Consider the following 21,409-nt stretch of genomic DNA (forward strand, 5'->3'; position numbering starts at 1 on the left):
TCCTCAGGTCTGGGTTCCAATTCTCATGTTCCTTCAAACTGTCAAAAGAATGTGACATCCACTTTGCTCAGTTTACCAACCCAAAAGGGCAACAAGACATCTTTCTCTGGATGGCTCAGTGTGACAGAATAGGTGGGAACTAAATGTTAGTGGAACAGTCTGTAGGTTTGGAACCCAGTGCTGCTGAAAACCAGGAATATCTCTTTTGGGGACTGGCAATATTATTTTTAGGTGGCCTCACAGCCTCTCACAGACTGTAACATTTTGTTTCCACATGGAAAGTGATTCCAGTGAGGAAGATACTGAAGAAATGACTAATTTCTAGTGTAGCCTCAGTTTTGTTGTCTGCAATAGTTGTGTGCATTAGGAAATAGAATAACTATGGTGGTTCATCATATGTTATATATTTGAAAATGCAAAACTATGCTTTGGTTTTCACTCAGTTGCAGCCTCATATTTCTGATGGCATATCTCAGTTTGCTTAATGGAACAGAATGTTTACCTTTACAGCATTTGACAGAATTAAAACACTCTTCTGGAGATTTTTTAAATTTTTTATAGTATACAAACATTCTTATTTCATAATGAATTTTTCTTCACATTTTTACTGTCTTGCATATAAAACATTTGCAGGGGAGGGAAAGACAGATAGAAAAAACTGGCATAAATCAAGTGAAACCTTACAATTCACAGAGTATTAGTTCTTAGTGTAGTAGTTTGCAGCAGACTGAGTTATTTATTAAATCCCAATTGTTTATGACATAGTTCTACTCAGCTTTTCATTTTAAGTGCAAAGCTGAAGCTTTGTGAAAGGAAAAATGCTCTGTGAATAAAAAAAACATTTAAACAATATAGGGTTTAACAGTAGACTGGGGAGAAAAGAACCTTAAAAATACCACAGAAAGCAAAACAAAAGGCACACAGTACTGAAAAGCCAGATCAAAAATATGCATTAATGAGTATATCAAAGTGGGTTTCATCCTGCTCTGATTACATTGAGTACCAACAGCAATATTGCATAACTAGCTATCAGCATAGCCTTTGGTGGTTCAACTTAGGGGAAAGGAAGGAAGGAAGACACAAAAAGATACTGGTCGGGTAAAAAATGGATGGTGAACCAAGAACAGCAAATGTCCAGAGCTGCTTAATACTAACCAGTGGAACAGAAGAGAATAAGAATATAAAAATATAAGTGGAAAGTACAGTCTAAAGTGAAAAATCAACAGCCATGATTCTAGATGTAATATAATATATTCTGTATTTCATATAATTCTATATGGAATGTAATAATGCTTCTGAAATAGCTGAGCTATTGAATTCCCTTTTTAAATGTGCCTTTGAGTAGAAAAAATAAAAGAGATTATTAGGAAGTAAGGAAGACCTTTTAAAATTAAGTATTGATTCACTAAGAGAAAAAGTCATTAAAAGAGAATTAAAGTTGCCTGCCAGCAAATATAGAAGTTCTTAGATGAAGATTGGCACCTGTGAAAATAAGAAAATACGCTCCACAAAAACAAGCAAAAATAGTAACAGACTGAGAAATATCCAGTTGGAATAATAGCTCTGCACTTTTGCTCCGCTTTATCTTAAATCTGTTATTTTTCTTTTTTTACCATTGTCACAAAGAATGTTTCCAGAGCATGTCATTCTTCAATCCACACCTAAAATGTGAGAAGGCTCAGAAACACGAGAACCTTCCAAGCCTTGTCCCCAGCAGCTGCAGAAATCCCTGGGTGGTGATCTGGTTTAACTGTGTCCCTTGGTTGGTCTCACTGTTCCCTGCAAGATTTTCCAACTTGCTCTCAGGGTTCTGGAGCTGGGATACTGCAGCTGGCAAAAGTCCATGACAAAATACTCACACAGAGGTTTAAGATATTTTTTTTGTGTGTGTGAGCTGCTGAGCAAGAATAAGGCAGATCAGGGGTAGGGGACAAGACTAGCAATAGCTGCTGTCACCACCTTTAGCTCAAAACTAGGATGGTGTTGAGGGTGGAGCACTTACTTTATTCCCAAGGGAAAAGCAGATATAATTTCCTGAGCAACATTCCCTTGACCTCAGGTAGAAGTCCATCAGGTTCCCTGGAAGGCCCTGTTCTGATGTGAAAAGCAAGGATCTGCTGATAGCACTGAAAGTTTTCTTTCAAGTACCAAAGATTTGTTGTGTTTTGCAAATGGAACTCACAGAACCAGAACGAGAAGTGGAGAAATGACTTTTCCAAGGGCAAAAGAGTCTCCAGGGAGCAGTGAGCCGTTCCTTCCAGTTCTCTACGTGCTGGAACACTCCTTGATACCTTTTAAAAAGTTTGGATATCTAGTGATGAAATGTCTTTTCATCTCTCATCTTTATTTGTGATATAAACAGTACATTAAAAAAGAAATGCCAGACCAGTGCTGGTGTATTGCATTTGGCTGGAATTAATGCAGGTGGTATCTGTTTGGATGCATTACCAAGAGCTTCTCTGAGGCAGCAAATACCTCTGGGAACATGATATAGAAATACCACAAACGTTTCCTACAACCCTGCTCCAAAATTTGAGCCAGCACAAAGAGCTGGTGGATTGTTTCTCTTTAATTCTTCCAAAGTTTTACTCCATAAGCAGAACAAATGTTGTTTAAACCTTAACACCATATGAGTGGAAGAAAAGGAAATGGCAACTTCTATATTCTGCAGCGCTGGGTATAATTCATGTAATTTTTAATATCATTCCTCTGTTTGTTGCTAATAAGGCAGGCATAATTCTCAGTATTAGAGAAGGTTTGGAACCTTGTTTAATTTATGTTCACAAAATGCTTTGAGATCCTTGAGTGAAAGGAAGTATTGGAAATAAAAACTGAGGAAAACTAAATCTCAGAATTCATATAAAATTTTAAAAATGTTCGTAACAGGAAAAAACAACCAAAAGTATTAATCATTTAGAGTCAGTTTGAACGTATACAATCAACATTCAGTACATCTAAGATCCCACAAAAAAATAATTTAGTTGTATTAGGAGGAGGTGCACACATGTATATGAGCTTTTATAACCTATAGATGTCTGTTTGTATAACTTGTTTTTGTGGAAATGACTCTTACTGCAGATGCAGACACACTATTTAAAAATTCAGCTGCATTTAATTTTCTGTTCATTTTATAGAATCCTACCTAAACTGTGGGTGATTTCTTTCTAAAGTTGATTAAGATTTCTCTGTAACAATTGGCTCCTGCTCTTTGAGGGATCCCACTGCTCTTTTTCTGTTTGCCCGAACCACAGACATAGATAAAACATGGAGAGGAAAATTACAATGAGTTGCTCTGGGGAATTTGCCTAAATTCCTTCCCTGCATCTTTCTTTCCATCCTTCTTCCCTTACTCATTCAAATCATCCCATTTCTGTTTCTTTATAGAGCAGGATTGCAAGAGCCTGTGTTTGGCAATAAGTTACCACAGGTAGGACACAGTGACTGATGGAAAAGCCTCTTTGTGCTGAATGTAGACTCTTGTAAAATCATAGCAATACTCAAATAATTATGTTGAGAAAATGGATTCTCTGTGTATAAATTACAAAAATAGTCCACCAGTTGCATTTATTCACAGATTGTGATTTGTGTAGTATAGTGAAACTATTCTTATTTTTTAAAACTACTTAAGCTGTTGTAACACTGTTTTATCATTGCTTTGGAAGTAGCAAATATGGGAGCACAGATGAGAAAGACGTTTTTTCATTATATTGTCTGAATTTGTTATTTCAGCTGAATTTTCAAAATAATAATTCAAAGCATAACAGTCAGGTACTTACTGTATAAATGTACAGACTGAGGGAGGAAAAAACATTCCTAAAACATTTCTAATACATAAGAAGCAAAAATTGTTGTTTATTATTATGTAATTATTACATAATTTTGTTGTAAATATTTTATTTTGTAATACATTGTAAGGCATGAAGATAAATATTTAATGTTACTCAAGAGATGTGTATGTAGTGAAGCTTACTGGTGTATTCCTCATCTAAGATATCAGCTAAGTTCAAAATTCAAGAAAAAATGTAAAGTAGAACTTGTCTCAGAAGTTGAGTTCAGGGATTTGAATCAGATTCCCATCCCAATTCCCAATGCAAAGTCTACCTCCAAGTATTTTGGTCCTGCAGTGAAAAATTATTTGAAGTAATTGAAGTAAAACAATAAGAAAACTTAGTATGACACCAAAACTGCAGAAACCAAGCCCCATAAAAATAATTTCCTTAAGCAGGTTTTAATGTGTAATTTATGACAGCTCATTTTAAAATTATGAGTTCATGACATGGGATGGTAGGGGATTATATTTTTCCTGGCACCCAAATTCATGCTGCATTTTAGTTCTCAAGAGAATTCAGGCAAATTCAATACCTTCAATCTCTTTTTATTTGTATTGCTTTATACTCAGTCTTTCCAGGGCTCTCACAAATGTCAAACAGTTGAATCCAAAACGTCTTAATAAAGTTCAGAGTCAAGCTTCACTGTTCAGCAGACATTCTTTGATGAAAGCAAATCAAAATGCAAGCATAAAAGGAACATAGCACCTATGTTTAGGCAGCAAGAAAGGGTCTGTCATCGCAGACTGACCAGTTTTTGGGGGGGATAGTTAAATAAAGGAAAGAAAACTCACAGAGGCCACCAGCTGCAGATTCCTGAGCAGCTGATATATGAACAGCCTGTCTCATTTTTGCCTGATTCAGAGCTGCTCGTGGTGGCCTGTTCTCAATTCCATGTCACAGTGATGTGCATAGCTGGGTTGACATGGAGTGGCTCTCACCTTCAAGTCAGGGGTTTTAGGAATGGACAGCAGGACAAGTGAGGGAGTCCCACACATGGTGAATAAAATCATGTCATACTGCAGATTGACCTGCAGTCTGTTACACATTGTCAGGACTGGATCATGAAAACAAGTTTTATATCTTCCTAGTGCTTTTAGAATTTGTGCTCCCTCATATCAGCACTCAGGGAAAAAAAAATAAAGAAAAAGGGGGAAAATGCTATATTTAGCACTCAAAAACCAGGAGGGAAGAACAGATAAATTTGTATCATCTCTCACCTTTCTCCCTGTGGCAGAGGCCAGACCAAGTGAGCAGCCTGCATTGTCTTCCCTCAGCCTCGCTGTTTATTGCCTCAGCGTGCACTTGGTGACATTATTTGACATCCTGTATGCACATACCTGCAAGCAATATGTGCCTATTATACATTTTTTGGCAGTAATAGCCTTCTATTGGTTTATAAAAATCAAATGAGCTGAAATGAGAAAGCTTTTTGTCTCGCTGCCTCTGTGTGTGCTCAGAGGAGCAGCTCCCTGCAAAGGAGGGAGCACGTAGGGTATTATGAATTCCTTATTCCTGCCTGATTCCAGAGCTTGTGTGACACAATTGCTGCTGGCAGGGAGCTGACCGGGAGCAGGGAGGGAAATGTCCTGTTCTCTGTGTGAGCGCTTGAAAAAAATCAGGCAGAGCGTTCCTCAAGCGAGCTGACAATTCAAAGCCTGGAGTTCCTAATGAGCTGTCAGGATATGTAAAACTTATGTTTATTCTCGGGGTGATGTGGCATTATCGGCTGAACGATTGATTCCCAAACCCAACCTGCTTCACATCTTCAAAGCCACGAAGGTTTACACGTGTTAGGGATGAAAGCGATTCCGCCGAGCGCGGCGGTGGAAGGGGAAGTAGCTTGTAAAAAGTGGTTGAAATTGCTTTTCTGAAAAGACTGAATTTTGATTTGTAAAATCCAAATAGAAAAGCCACAAAAGTTGCTGTAGTAACAATGTGCTACTGTTACAGTAAAGGCTGACACGTCGTGGCCTGTTCTTCGTGCTTCAGCAGAACATCTCGGGTGAATGCGGCCTTCCAAAAAAAAAAAAAAGAAAAAGAGTAAAAAAAAAAAAAAATCAATCTATTAAAGCGAACACTTCAGCAAAAGAGTGAATTTTCTTCAAAGCTGAGCGAGCTGGTAGTGTCCTGTGCAGCTCTTTGTTAAGGTGGGGGCAGGTGGGGAAGGCACCACAAGAGCCCCCTGTCCCAGAGGGTGATGGGGGGAGAATTCTAATTGGGACGTAAATCGTGTTTGTGTTATCTGCAGAGCTGGGCTGTGCCCGTTAATTGGCATGCTGAGATCATTTTGAAATGGTTGATATAACACCGTGGTCCATTGAACAGGAAGCTCTGCTGTTTTCACAGTTTGATAATCAATGCATCACTGCACACAATTCCTTTCCAATGTGTGTTTGTTTGTCCTGTTTGCTTAATTGAACAGCTGGAATTACTGTTACATGCAACTGAATGTTAATTCATGGAAGAAGAGAATTTTGCTTCTTCATTATAATTTTATGTATAAATTGGAAACCTATGTAACATTAAGTGTTAATTGAGTGCACAAATTCATAGGTTTAATCAGCCAGGCATGATAAATCATATTTTGTACTAAAAAAGAATTGATTATTAGCTGAGTTTGTCTTTTAAGTTTGGCTTTGCTGTATGAATATACATACACCTTGTTTGTAAGAACAGTTACTACTTGAAAACTTGGAGAAGAATACAGTGTTGCCTTGTAAAAAAGCCTTATGTTCATCATCAGAGTTCATAGCTTTCTCCTGATCTCTGGGACAAATCTTAAAAGTTTGTGGTGAAAAACTTTATTTAACGATTCACTGAAACATTTCCTTGACGTCGCCCTGAATTATTTCCTATGCATTTTAACCCCTCAGCTGAACTGCAGCATGACAGTACTCTTTCAGCTGTTGTTAAATTTTGCAAAATGTTGTTTAAGGTGCTGTAGCAACCCAGTTAGAGCGTGAGTTTGTGTTTCAGGGTGGTTATGCTGCCTACCGGTATGCCCAGCCTGCCACTGCCACTGCAGCTGCCTACAGTGACAGGTAAGACCTCGTTTCCTGCTCATCAATATTTGACCAGTGGAAGTTGAAGATGATTCTCTAAATCTGCCTTGTTGAAGTCTCATAACTGTCTTGTTGCTCTGCAGATAATTGTGATATCTAAAGCAGGCTGTTTTATTGTAATCCATGAATAGCCACAAATTGAGAGATTTTAGGCCTTAATTGAGAATCAGGCATGAGATGTGCACATTGCCAAGCTGTGGATCATCCAGTTAACATCTGTGACCCTTGTACAATGTAGATAAATATATGTACAGATTCACGATGGTCTGCTGCTAAAGATCATTATTTGTCTTAGGAGTATTATTTCAGTTGATTTAGAACCTTGAACCTATTGAGTGCCCTCAATTCTCATTGACGTTGTTTTAGTCAGTGGAAATTGAGAATGAACTGTGTTTAAGCTTGAACTATCCAATGCAAAACAATATTTTTTTCCATTTGCTTTCTTTCCAGGCATTAGATTTTTTTTTTCAATACTGAAAAACAAAAATGTTTTTTCTTCTTTTGCTCTGTATTTTTATCCTCAAAATATAAACCACATTTAGTGGAAATAAGATCAGAAAAGAAAGATTATTAAAAGCTGCACATGCAAAGACTTAACTTCTATCAACTAAGAGCGATGTCACATATATTAGTGTGTCTTCTTGAAAGATGAAAATTGGGAACCTTTGGAAGTCAATGTCTAAATTGCTGTTGACTTCAGTAGGAATAGGATTTTGTCAAATTGCATCAAATTAAGTCTTTGCAGTGTGTGGGCATGATTTTTGAAATGAGAAGGGAGAATATCCTATGTTTTCTTCACAAATTTTACCTTTAAAATCTATTCTATCTCTAATGATTTTCAAGTATTGGAGAGTGTACAGTTGTAAAGGGAGGATATATATCATGACAGACAGAAACACACATGTAGTTGATAGCAGCGAGAAGTAAGGTCACACTTCTCAATACCTGATATAAGAAAATTTTCCCTTGGAATCATGGAAATAATTTCTCAAGTCTTGAATACGTACTGAAAAATTTCTTTAGATGTTAAATTAGACAATATTATAAGTGTTTCTGCTTCTTAAAGAAATCAAGAGATCAAGAAATTTTAGTGCACAATTTCTTAGATTGAAGTGCTGTTCATGGATTCTGTATTTTTAGACCAATGTCCCATGGTATGAATGTTACAATGCTGTGCATGCATATTTGCCTTTCAAGTGCTTATTATTCTGGGTAATGAAGATATATTTCTTAAAGTTATGTGAATAAAATAATTTGCATGTATGGCTGAGGCATGCTGTGTCAGACAGGTAAGCAAGCTACTTTCTATTAATTTTGGGTCAGTAATTATCAACTAGACTTGTGCTGGATGCACTTTGTTTGCAATGTACTGTTCCTACTTAGTATAACCTGCCCAGGTGAAGTGCTACTCAATAGTCTCATTTCATTTCCACAAAGGTGTGTTAGCATGTTGCAGCTCTAGTATTTTTCTGTGAGCTTGTAATGCAAAACAACTCCTCCTTCTAAAAAATCTTACTAAACCAAAAGGACACAATTATAAATAACCTCCTGTGGTTAGTCAGGTTTTGCCAGCTCAGGTGTCCCTGGATCATTTTATAGGGTGTTTATTCCTATGAATTAAACCTATACATTATTTAGAGAAACTGAACAATACCAAGATGACTTTTAAATGCTTTAATTATGAATCAATGTACCTTCTCATAAAAGAAATCAAATGCTGGAACATAAAATATCAGTTGGTCACATGTTCTGCTATGGCAGGGAGTCAACCTCACAAAGAGTTATGCTGCCAAAAAAGGTAAAGGATTTGTTTAGGAAGATAGTGCTCTTAAATGCTGTAAAGGAAGCTTGAGATGGAATCAGTAATAATGCAGTTGTTACAATCCTTAATTATTTTTTGAAAAAATTGTCTAATTTTCAGATACACTTTGTGTCTAATTAGAATTGTAATAACCTGTCTTTGCTTGCATAATTTTAAATATCTGAAATTAATTTTACATCTTTTGGATTTTTTTTTTAATTTAGCTTCTTGTTTTAAACGTGGTTAACCCTCATCTTCGATCTGCTTCCCCCAAATGAACACCTTTCTTGTCTTAATTACAAATCTCGTACCTGAATTTCCTTTTGAGAGAATCCCAAAACTAGCATAGAGAACAAAACAAATAACAATCTGCTCAAACATTTCTTTGCATGTGGGAAACTATGTGCAAACATGGATACCTCTGATTACTCACAACTGCAGTTTGTTTAATTTGATTAACTTTTTGTTCATTTTTTAAATGAATTTAATTTAGCAACTTTTGTGAAATTACTAATATTGAAAGTGCTGGAATATAGTTCAGTACAACTGCTTCTATCTTTTCTTCTCAATGTAATAATCATCTGCACTCCTCTGACAACACTATACACTTATTTAGTGTTCATTTGAGCCCCTGTTTAATGTAATTACACATGAGCTATATTTATTGTTTACGTAAAAAAATGATGGCCAGAGAAATTAATTGAGAACTAGTGAGTATTTGCTATTGAAACAGTGACATATCATGGAAATACTATTTCATACTAAGTTAAAAAGTAAGAAAAGCCTTATTTTTCTGATCACCACTCATATACAGGATGAATGGCAATGTTCCATATTTGAAACACTTCTTAAGTCAGGAGATGGAAAGAGGAAATCTTCAGATTGGAGACATGTTTTGGTAAATTAAAAATAAAGGTTAACAGAAAGATTTGGGACTCCAGAATCAATACACCAAGTCGATGGATAATGATCACTGTCAAAGGGCTCTATGTGAAGAAATGCAATGGTATCCTTGTTTGTCACAGTTGGAAATATTGCTGGAAATAGGCAAGGAACAGATATATAGGGAAGAATCAGGTGGCAAGGAAATATCGTTGAACCAATCAATGCAAACCCCTAAGTATTTGTTAAGACAGGTCATGTGCTCATAAACCCAATTTCACAACAGAGGTAGACCTTGCAGATCCCTCCAGTCATTTCTTAGGATTAAAACCACCAAGGAAACAGGTCCATTTTGTTTTATTTTTGAGGCAATGCAATAACTGAATACAACTTCAAAAACATTTAGAATTGAATTTTGATACCATGTGATCTATCATCCCACTGAATTGCAGTTAAAGATTTGAAGGTCTTTGCATAAGTGGATCAAAGAAAAATCGTGTTTAACTTGCCAAGATTTAAAATATTTCCATTCAGTTTTCCAACTAGTATAACTGCTAAAAGGGGACCTATTGATCAATATATGTTCTTCACCATTCTGGAGCTTTGCCTGCCAAACTCTTTAAACTGAGCACGTTTGGAAACAACAATTGGAAGGATGTGCAAAAGACACTAAATCAGACGTCAGTAAAATATTCGTACAGCTTTTATTCGTCTTTCATTCAGTATATTTAAAAAGAATAATAAAAAAAGTTGTTAGATTTCTGTCCAAGTCTAAAGTAAGAGAAACTAGCCAAGTCATCAAATTTTATATTCATGAGGTAGAACAAGTCAAAGCATGGCAGTGGGGCGTATTGTCATTTTGTCATTGCATGTTCACTTGGTGTTGCTGGTATGTCTGTAATGCTGTACTGGATTTGACAGATCCATCACATAGCTCAGTGAATGGCTTGCTTGAATTAAGCCTATGGGCAGACTTATTCACATTGATTGGCTATTGGTTTTGTGTTCTATGATTTGATTATTGCATCTTCGATCCGAGTGAGAAATATGTTCCTTTCTTGCATATTAACTTTGTCAGCAATATTTATGAAAGTGTCTGTGGTAGTGTGACATAGCAAACCCCTGACAGCAGTGAGTGTGAAAGGCAGATCATCCCCCTTGTGCTGCTTGCTCCCCCTGTGCCCAGAGCTGAGGTGTGTTTATATATGTATGGCTGTCTATCCATATATACACACACACATTCCCCATCCATCACACTGCACACACACACAGATGTACCCAGGGATTGTGCTCTCAGCATAATTCCCTTCTCCTGATACAAATTTAAACCTCACTCCAAACAATGGGAAGATTCCCATTGACTTCTTTGTTGTCTGGATTAAATCCCTCATCGCTGGAAGCTGATTTTTTTTTTCCCCACTATTTTTTTAAAAAAAAAGAAAAAGGCATATTCCAAAATATTTTGCACATAGCACTTTATAGTATAAAATATATTTTATTTTTTTCCTCCACTATCAGTTTGTGTTACATGTTCTGTGGTCATACCTAGGATTTTATATGAAATTTGTGAGGTTTTGTTATATGGAAATTATGTATATTCCAGATCTGAAATCTTACTCCTGGTAAAATCCTGACATTCCAATAATTTACACTTTTAACATGACTGTGTATTATTCAGTTTTGTTGAAGTAGTAGTGTTTACTGAGTTAGAGTTTAATATATTTTCCAGTTCTCTTTGGGCAAGTAGTTGAGAGTAATACTTGATATTTGTCATCAGATTATCCTAAAATAGAATAGGTACAGATTTGATTTAATTGGAAACATACTCATTAAAGAATGAGAACTTAGAATGAAAAATAAAAATACACAAAATACAAAATATGAGCTTCTCTAGCTGTCTTTTTTTAAAATATATTGTAGACTATAGGATCTTGTATTTTATGAATAAACAATGAAAACCACTATAGTTTTATTCAAATTATTTTATCTTATTGAGGATCTTACTAGAGATATATACTAAAAAATAAGATTTTGAGTGCATATAAAATACAATAACATCTTCAACCAGAATTTAATTTTCCATTAAATAATTTTATAGAAACATAAATATTTTAACACGTAGTGCTTCATTCGTTTCATGACTCTACTTTCTAAGATTTAGGAGAAAAAGCTCTATACACAGTTTTAATTTCTAAATTAATCAGGTTAGAAGAGGAAAAAAATTAGAATATAGTGATAACTTTACCCTTCTACTCCCGGCTGGAATCTTCAAAGCTTTTTGAATTTTGCTGTACCAGTGGAATCTTGAGAAATGGAAAGGTTTGGGGGACAAGAGGGTCCATAAACAAGAACTGTGTAACCCATATCCTAGGCTACTCAAATTTTGAAAGGCTCAGTTAGCATCCTTGGCCAGGTATAGAGGGTTTGTTTAGCTTTTGTAACAGCAATAATGGAGCAAATATTTAATAATTTTTCTGTAAATGCTTAGGTTTGATGTGATGATGTTTGATTGGTCTAGCTTTTTTCCTGGATATCCTGTGTGGTAGCTAAAACTTGTTTATTCCCTATTATTGCAAACACAAATCAGATCATTCACTTGGCTGTTACAGAGAGGTAATGGGTTTGGCCATCTGCCTGTTAGGCTTTGTCTGTCTGATCTGTGGTAAACTAGAAGGTCACTGTCATCATGTTAATATTTCATGATCCATATTCATCCTTCAGATCACAGTCTTGGGAATAAATAGAGTATATGGCTCATGCTCTAACCATAACAGTACCTTTTAGTGAATGAGTTAGAAAGTAAAAGTGGGTGATTCTCAATAATGAAAATCTAGTAGAAAAAAAAATAATCAAAGAGTTTGAAAAATCTGTGAGCAGGGATTTTGATGCAGTAAGGAACTTCCTGAAATAGGAATTTCCTGAAATAAAAATGTGTTGTATACAGTGCTTTCCAATGATTGAAACATGGTTCATTCTAGAATATTGTAGATATAGTGCTTTTTGGGGAGACACAGTGAGCCATATCAATGTAGGAAAACATTGCAAGCAGTTACATTTCATAAAAATATAATCTTCTACCAGTTCTAGAAAGCTACTTTGGTATTTTGATACAATTCTCTAATACTCAGTGGAATTAATATGTTTACTGATACTCTGAAGGCTTGATTCGTCTGTGTGTAGTGTGACTATTCATGTAATACCCATGAAACTATTAAAACTACTCCACTAGTTCAAAACTGAGGTGATACAGTAGTGAAAAAGCTTAGTGGTACTGCCAAGAATTATGGTAAACACCAATTATTAAACTTTTATCCTGTCAGAGTTTGTTCCCCTCATACCATCCTTCTCTTAACTGTAATCTCCGTTCTCCTTCATTGTAATATTGAGGGATATTTTAAGAATCCCCCTATACAAGGAAAGGCTTGGCTATGACTGTAAGATCTGGTTTGACATCCATGCTGGAAATCATGAAGAAAAAATTGGGAGAGAAAGTAGAGGTACACTTAAACCTAGATTTCCATCCCTGACTTCCTCAAGTGCTCCAAGCTTAAGGTGCTCAGTAACTTTGGTTCCAGTTTCTCCTTGAACACAGCAAGAGCTGCTAAATGCTTATTGTGTTCCAAAACCAAAATCAGGGCACCTCTTCTGTACATGTCAACTTCAGTGTCCTCTCTTGGTTTTTGTTTAATAGATCCAGCCTATATCAAGTTATGTAGTATGACTTTTAACTTGGGAATTTCTTACTTTAACATAAAAGTTGGTAGTAAATAACTGTGATTGTGAATATATTCATTTGAGGGATTTTCATGCATACTTTTTCTCTAAAAGAGGGGGGAAAAAGGATTGGTTGATACTTTTAAAGTAGGGTTTATCTCATTGCTAGATCACATGGACTTTGCTCTCAGAGGGTATTGGAAGAAAGTGTGGCTTTAAAATATTTCCGAGGGTTGTATTCAGCAGACTGGATAAAAACGGTGTTAGGGAGTTACTAAAACATCGATTCCTAATCCAACAGACCAAAACTGTTACAGTCTATTGGGTCAATGCCTGTGACATGATAGACCATAACAGTTCCTTTGGACGTGTCAGGGGCTAATTATACACTTTTTAGTTCTCAGATCATTGACTTGATAGACCAGGAAGAGGCAGATTAGAGCACGCTCTAAGTATTGTCAACCCGAGTGCTTTCAAACCGAGGAGGAATTAAGAGCATTGTGGGAGAGTCAGAGAGAAGATGAAGGAGTGAAATGTTATTAATAAAAAATGGAATGACATGGATATGGTCTGTATGGATTAGCCGTGTAATTTGCAATGTGCTCCAGGCAAGGTGAGGAAGTATTAGAAGAACAAACTTTAAATAACAATGTTGAAGAAATTAATCAAGAAAGAGGCAATTTACACTCTTGCATGTTTTTACGGTAACGTTTCCCACCTCAAAGGAGTCTGAAGCATTTGATTAGGTATTTAAATAGAAATTTTTTCCACATACCTTTGGGCTTGTCAAGTTTCTAATACTCTAAGAACCCACCTGGGGCAAACATGAGATTGTAAGAATACAGCAGGAATGGGAATAGAACTTTTACCCACGTATCCTAAAGAAGTTTTTGCTGAAAACTGCTGTAGGGTGTTTCATATCTATGCATAAAAAAAAGTAAGTCTTCATTTAAACCAAACTGGTAACCAGCCTCTAAACTTCCTTCTGCGTTTCTTCAATGAATTCTTAAATAATCCTGGCAAAGTTTTCATTTATGTGGTATTTTAGTTATAATATGAAAAAAATCATACTGTCAAGTAGTTTGTAAAGTCATTCAAAACTTAATATAATGTAAAGGGAAAGAACTCTTGTTATTCACAATTGCTAAAGAAGTTTATAATCATAACTCTGTGGAGTTAGGGGACTTTATTGTGGCTAAAATGATGGTTACTAGCAAACCATAGTAATCATTTTGAAATCAGAAACCAATAAAAAGTATGTTTTGAAGCATTATTTCAGAGATTATGTGATCTACATAAAGAATAAATCCCCCATTGAAATTAATGTACATTTTGTTATGTATTTTAGTAGATAAGATTGTGCAAAGATTGATTCTTTGCACAAGGCTGACTTCAAAATGCTGTATTCTTTGCCCTAAAGAGAGTGAACAATTTGTCCAAAATACAGTACTAAACAAAATTTTCAAATATAACTTAGAAGACTTCAAAAATAGCCTTAATTTAGCAGTCCTGGGTCATGCTGCCATCAATTTACATTGCTGGCATGGAGCACTTCTGAAGTAAAATTACAGGACTACTTCTTCAAGTATTTAATTTAGGTCATAGAATGTGTTAATCACAGTAAAAGACCAGTAATTTTAGAGCAGTTGTGCCACTGAGATCAGTATGAATTCTACTATGGATTTTTGTTGTATTCAGAATTTCACCTATTAGTTTTAGGTTCCATGTTAAAATGTTAAGATCTACTTAAAAATCACCTGTGTTCCTTGTGCAGATAAATATGCATTCTTTAGACTCTGTATATTGTATTATTAATAATAAATACATTTATATTAGATATATAGTGTAATCATACATAGAAAAATTCCACTGATACAGGAGGTAATATGAATTAGACCCAAGTATATTTGTATGCTGTTTAAAAAAATAAATAAGTCAGGCAATAAAATGTGTAGATCTTTAACGTGAATGGTGAAAGGGCTACACATTTTTCCACTGGTTATTATGTGAGACATAGGTTAAAAATAAACTCTTTTTTTTTTTTTTTTTTTTTTTGCAACAGCAATACTAAATTGCAAATTGCAGCATCAGGTTGCTGGAAATCTTCTTTATACAGTGTTTGAGGGGTAATGGAAGGAGGGAGAAGGGGAGTTTGTACACAAGACATTGCCATGGCAGAATTACATCTGCCCTGTGTGCAGCGTGGACACCTTGTCTTTTCTCCAACCTGTTTTATGGCAGCAATGTCAGGCTGTGCTAAAAGGAGCCTCTCTCTTGTAGCATTTGAATGGGTTGTTTAGCTAGTTCAGTGTGAGGGCTAAAAAAACTGCCTGCCCATCTGCTGGGGAAAGCCTGACATGAGAACACAAATTATGAGAAAGCACCTTCTGTTGACCATTTTCCCCTTTAGGTTTTTTTGTACTTGTTTGGTTTTTGTTTGGTTGGTTTGGTTGTTTTCTCTGTGAATAAATGGAATAATACAGGCATATCGCTGTTTTTGGGAATGCACATTTCCATTAGTTTCCAGAAGAGTTAGGGGGTTGTTGTTGTTTTTTTTATTTTCTTTTCTTGAAGGTGTGCTTTTTGCAGTTGCAAAAGTACTTCTTGGTATTAAAACAAATTATTCCTGTGCAAGAAGTTGTGTGAGCGGTGGCAGGATGAAATTTAATGAGGGATTTCTTTTCTTTTCTGTCTCTCCTGCTGTCTTTGGCAGTATGAGTTATGGTAGAGACATCTTGTCATTGGCTAAATCACGCTGAAATGTCCTGTACTGAGCACAAAGCAGACGCAAATGAGAAGCAATGCAGAGGTGCCTAACCTGGCAGGCAAATTAAGGGCTTGGTTGAGCTGCCTGGAGGCAGGGATTTAGTGCCATTTCAGACACTCAGGGGCATGAGAGAGACCCAGGGAGGCAAGGGGGACACGAGACCTTCTGGAGTGGCAGCTGAGCCTGGGCAGATGGATGAGCTGCCTTTGCTTGGGCACCGAGGATGAGCTTTAGTGATTTCTGTGCACTGATAGTTGCAGAAGTAGCTGCATTAATTTATTTTGATGCAGGGTTTTCCTTTATCTGCTTCCAAGGGCCACCTCAAAATTTCAGAGAAGAGCATTTAGTGAACTGGTCAGGAATGGTGGTGGCAGGACAGCATCACCTTTGGACAAAGAAAGCAAAATATCCTCGTCTTCCCCTTAGTCTTGGCATCATTATTAGTGGTGAGGTTGAACAAGCAGAACAATTCTGTTTTTCAAAAACAAGCTGAACAGTTCTGCAGAAAAAAAGAAGCTGACATTGAAGAAATTAGTCTAAAAGTAAAATATACTTTCCTGATGCACATCAGGTCAAACCGGTTACTGTTAGTGTTGTTGAAGCTTGATACTGCATGAATTATTTATAGTTTTATTCTCACTTCATTTAATGTATCTTATAGGTATGGCTGTGAAGTTGTTTAGTTGTCTCGTGTTGTGATTCAAATGCTATGAGTATGATAATGTACTTTGATCTTACAGTAATGGGAATATAAAGCATGATAATAGCAAAAATCAACCTTCTAATTATAGTTATTATGCTAATATTAAAAAGTTTAAATTCTTTGATAGCCTTGATATTTAAATTTAGGACACCAGAAGGAGGGAGTTGGGGAGGACTTAATAAAGGGATTTTAAAGGGAAACTTTGTCCTTCCTTGAATATTGCAGGAGCCATTCAAGGAGCCAGTTGTCAGCTATATTACAGTTCATAGTGAAAAAGCTCTCAACGTTAGAGTCCTCATAAGAGCAGCAAAGTCTTAGCATTTAGAGCATGAAGGAAAAATAGTATCTTTAATAATATAATGGAGAAATGTTTAGGTGTACGACATATAACTCTACTGGGAATAATCCTTGCTACACTCCATAGTTAGCCCCAGATCCTTGGAGAATACAGTTTGGAATAACTCCAGTGAAGTCAGTGCTTTCAGTTAAGCTGCATCAATTTTACAGGCTGAGATTCTGATCCCTGAACTCTAAATACTGGCTGTGTTTGTAAATCCCATGGTGGTCTTACCAGAAAAAGTCAACTGATTAAACACAGTTTAAATCTTCCCACTGTAATTTCTGTTCACTGTTGTGTTTGCCTTCATCTGAATTTCTGATGTTCTGGGGCTCTGCACTGTTTGCAGCAGTTGCCATATTTTTGGGAGGGGGTCTGCACCTCTGTGTTAAGCAAAATTCCTTCTGTCTACTTTTGTGAAGTTTCTCAGCAAAGCCTAAGAATTCAGTTGCATGAAGCATAATCACTGTATGTTAGTGGATTATAATTTCTTTTCATTTCAAATTTCCTAGAGCTAGTGTGATTATTTTTAGGGAAGTCCTGATTTCTTAAAATCCTTCTTGACCTTTAGTATGGCTTCTATTTTAAGGAAGCTCTGTGTTGCCAAGGAGAGGGATTGAAAACTTCTGGGAGTGCTGGGTGAAATTAGATGTGTGTCAAGATTTTGTACTTAAGTGTGTTCTGTGTGAAATATAAATAATGTTGAAAAGTCCAACTGTCATCCAACCTTTCAGGAAGAACAGGTTATTTGCCCCTACAAGGGTTTTTTTACCTTTGTAGGGGCAAAATATGTAAACCTAAATGTATAAATTTCCAAGGCACAGCTGGGAGAGGTTCTGTACATCTGAAGAGCAGCAGAGCCAAGGACTGCAGGGGGGAAAAGTAGTAGGTTGGTGCTTTTCTAGGAATGTGTAGTATTGCAAACACCCCTCTGGGTACATCCTTTCCCAGGCTGGGACAACTACATGGAAACTTCTAGGGGCAGAACTCAGGGTGACAGCCCATCCTCACCCTAGGATGGAATTGTGCTTTGTGGTGGTTAGATCCTTCAAGTCATAAAAACCCAGCAACTGAGACCCATTCTCTGAATCTCTCCCTCTCTTCCACTTCCAGGTTCTGAATTTTCCAATAATAAAGTAGGCAAATCTCTTATGTGTCAGGCAGGATCAGTGGGGGAGTCTGGACCAAATCTGTACCCAATCTGTTAGAAGTTTCTGCCCTTTCTGATCTCTACTCTACTTTAGGTTGCCACCGACCTTTATTTTAAAGTCTACTTACATGTAGGAAACTTAATAAAAGTTGTATGTACTAATGTTTAACTGAATTATCAGAGTTTCAGTATTAAAGAAAACTTTCACCCCAACTTAATAGTGAGGAGAATTCCCATTTTTTCCATGTGTAAAGGAGGCTGAAGTTCAGTATTGTACTGAAGATGGTATAAAGCAGAATTTCACTCACTGTTCTGGAATCTATTTAACATTCCAGTAACTGGGATCACTGCTGTTAGTGTTTATGAGGATGGGAAATGTTAAGGGAATTTTGGAAGAGTTTGAAGGGAAGTCATAAATATTCCTTAGACAGAAGTGCTGATAATACTCTAACTTAATTTTTCCTGATGGAGCATGTAAAGAACATGTACATCAAAAGCTAATCAACTTCATTGGAATAGCAGGTACCTCAAACTAGAAACTCTCAGAATATCTGGATTAAAAGCAATTTAAAAAGAGAGTCAAGACTAAACACACCTACAGAAAAGATTCCTGTAGAACTAAAAGCTAAAAATGCTTTAGTAATTACAAATAGCAGTTGCTACAAATAGTAATTACAAATTGTTGGCACATTTCTACTAATTTTCACATATGTGACCTTATCTAAGCTTCCTTTCAGCGTTGATATGCATGTGGCTTCTGTATCAGGTCAGGAGGCTTTAGAATTGATGTCTGGAAGTTTTTCCTGTACTACTTCAGCACAGTTAATGTGACTTGTGTGAAGCAAGGCAGCAACAGAGAGCTCTTCTTGAAAAATGGGCAAGTTCTATTTTTATAGTAAAGTACCGACAAAATAAATTTATGAAACATCTTAGGCCTCTTAATAAACTTGTGGTAGTATAAACAGGCTGAAGAAATTAGGTTATGGTATTTTTTTATTTAAAAAAAAAAAGTTGGATAGTCCAGAAGACCTAATTTCTGTGAGTACATAACATTTACTGAAGTAATTTGTTATTAGTAATATTTTTCACTAAATAGTATATATAATAAAAACTTTAGTCAAACTTCACTTAAATTCCTTTTCCTCACCTGCTTAAATATTTTGGTTTAATACTCTATTAGACAAGTCTTTTAATTCAGTGACCTGCTTTAATTTAGAACAGGCTACTTTTAGTGAGGTGAGAAAGCTGAACCTGAAAATATTTTGTTATTCTCTTTTAAATTTGATGCTGCAGAGTATGGGTGTGATTCTGACAGCTGAAGTTTTCCTGGCTACCTCTTACCGTCAGAAAAACTTTCAAACAATACTTGATCTTATAGTGCAAGCCCCATACCTGTCCCAGTACAAAATATTAGTTTAATAATGACTGAAGATCATTCCTGAGGGCATAAGCTCTAACTTTGCTAAGGAAGAAGCTTGTAATAAAAGCTCTTCTATAATAAAAAGTGCAGTACAGAAAGATGCATGTAGAAAATCATGCTTCTTTTTATTTTGAAGTTACTCTGTGAAAAATAATGCCAAGATTGAAAATGCTGACAGAGCATAGTGAGATTTCTCTCCTAAAGCTGTTGTCCATTCTACCACAGCTTGCATCTTTCTAGGACAGTTTAGCAACAAGCAAAAATTCACATGAGGTTTCTTCACAGAAGTAGTTCTGTATATTAAACAGTCATAGCCAGGATAAGGCTCAGGCTCCAGTGATTAAAGATCTTCAGAAAAAACCAATAAACCCTGTTTTATGCTACAGTGTGGCATGTTTTCATCTAACTCACAGCATCAAGGAGAGAGAAAGAAAGCACAAAGTAATGCATTGGATATGCAAAAGGTCTGCTGGGGAGAAAGAGCAGGTGCCAGAACAGGGAGGTTTATGTCAGATGTGGGGCCTCAGAGGCATGTATTTGTTAGGAGTCTGCCAAAGGGGCTACAGGGAATGGAGCAGAGGAAATTAGAACATATTCAAACCTTCTGAAGATGGTGTAATGCAGGTTCAGTAACTACCCCAAAGGAAGAAAGCACATCTAAATCACTTAATAGTACTTCTGTTGTCCTCTCCTTCTGTTCTTGTCTGAGTTCAGGAAACATATCGAATGTTTAAATATTATTTATTTTTTTCAAACTTTAAAAATATCTTTATTGCCATACTGGTAAAAAACGTATTAGTTTTCAATTTGCCAGGAGAAATAAGGAATTGATATATAGACTTGAGAGGAGCAATAGTATGCAGAGTGTTTGCCCTTGGGAAGTAGCTGCTGGGATGGAACACAGCCATTTGGAGTCCCAGCAGCACATTTTCATGACCCACACTGTCTGGGTTTCCATCAGAGAGCTCAGACTGCCAAAGAGTGCCAGTCCTGCTCTTAAGAGGATTGCACTTAGCCCAGGGTGTGAGTATCTAGCAGGCTGAATATATCCAATTGTACATTGAGATCAATGCGTTAGTCATGTTATCCTTTCAATTTTTTTTTCTGTTAATCTCCCTTATAACCAATAACAACTTTTAAAATTTTATTTAAACAAAAAGAAAAAAATGTTTTCTAGTTTTTAAATCTGTGTTCTTTTACATCTGAAGTATAAACCAGTGAGCAGTAAAAATTCAGTTCTGTACTTTCGCTGTTAATACACAAATTAAATTATGGAAGTGATTCTGTATTTTAATAGAGCAGGGCTTATTGTGTAATAAAGTTGGGTCCACTTACATTTCTTGTACATTTTTGAATCATTGAAAGTGTAGCAGTGATGAGGAACACTAAACCGACCTAAAACGCATCATGAATTTTCATCATCTCTTCCTTGTGAGATTTTCAAGCCTCGTGTACTCAGTATAGTTAGTGCAGAAAATTGGTCTTTGAAGGGAACAGCCCTACATTTGCAAAGGACTGAGCTGGGTTAGGTGTCCTTTGCCAGCTCTGCTTTCCAGCTGCTTTAAGACAGATGGAATGTGATGCACCACAGTGTCAGCTTTGTTCCGAAGGACTCCTTTTGCAAACTTTGGGGTTGTCCACACTTAGGAAGAAAACTTGTGTAGTGCTGCCTCTGATGAGCAGTTCTCCCTCTAAGTCTGTGTGAACAGTAGTATAGAATTTAGTTAAATAAAAAACTACCAC

General features: G+C 36.3%; 1 protein-coding gene across 34 annotated transcripts in view; it reads left to right on the forward strand.

The window, feature by feature from the left end:
* RBFOX1 (RNA binding fox-1 homolog 1) overlaps positions 1-21,409 on the forward strand; it is a 1,157,213-nt gene that overhangs the window by 1,117,643 nt on the left and 18,161 nt on the right. For all 34 annotated transcript variants that reach the window (XM_032703684.1, XM_032703685.1, XM_032703682.1 and 31 more), the window contains one exon: positions 6,807-6,871. In XM_032703684.1, the coding sequence (XP_032559575.1) occupies positions 6,807-6,871 (65 nt within the window). The remainder of the gene's footprint in view (positions 1-6,806; positions 6,872-21,409) is intronic.

The sequence above is a fragment of the Chiroxiphia lanceolata genome, chromosome 16 (genome assembly GCF_009829145.1).
Source record: "Chiroxiphia lanceolata isolate bChiLan1 chromosome 16, bChiLan1.pri, whole genome shotgun sequence".
In the NCBI taxonomy this organism is placed as follows: domain Eukaryota; kingdom Metazoa; phylum Chordata; class Aves; order Passeriformes; family Pipridae; genus Chiroxiphia; species Chiroxiphia lanceolata.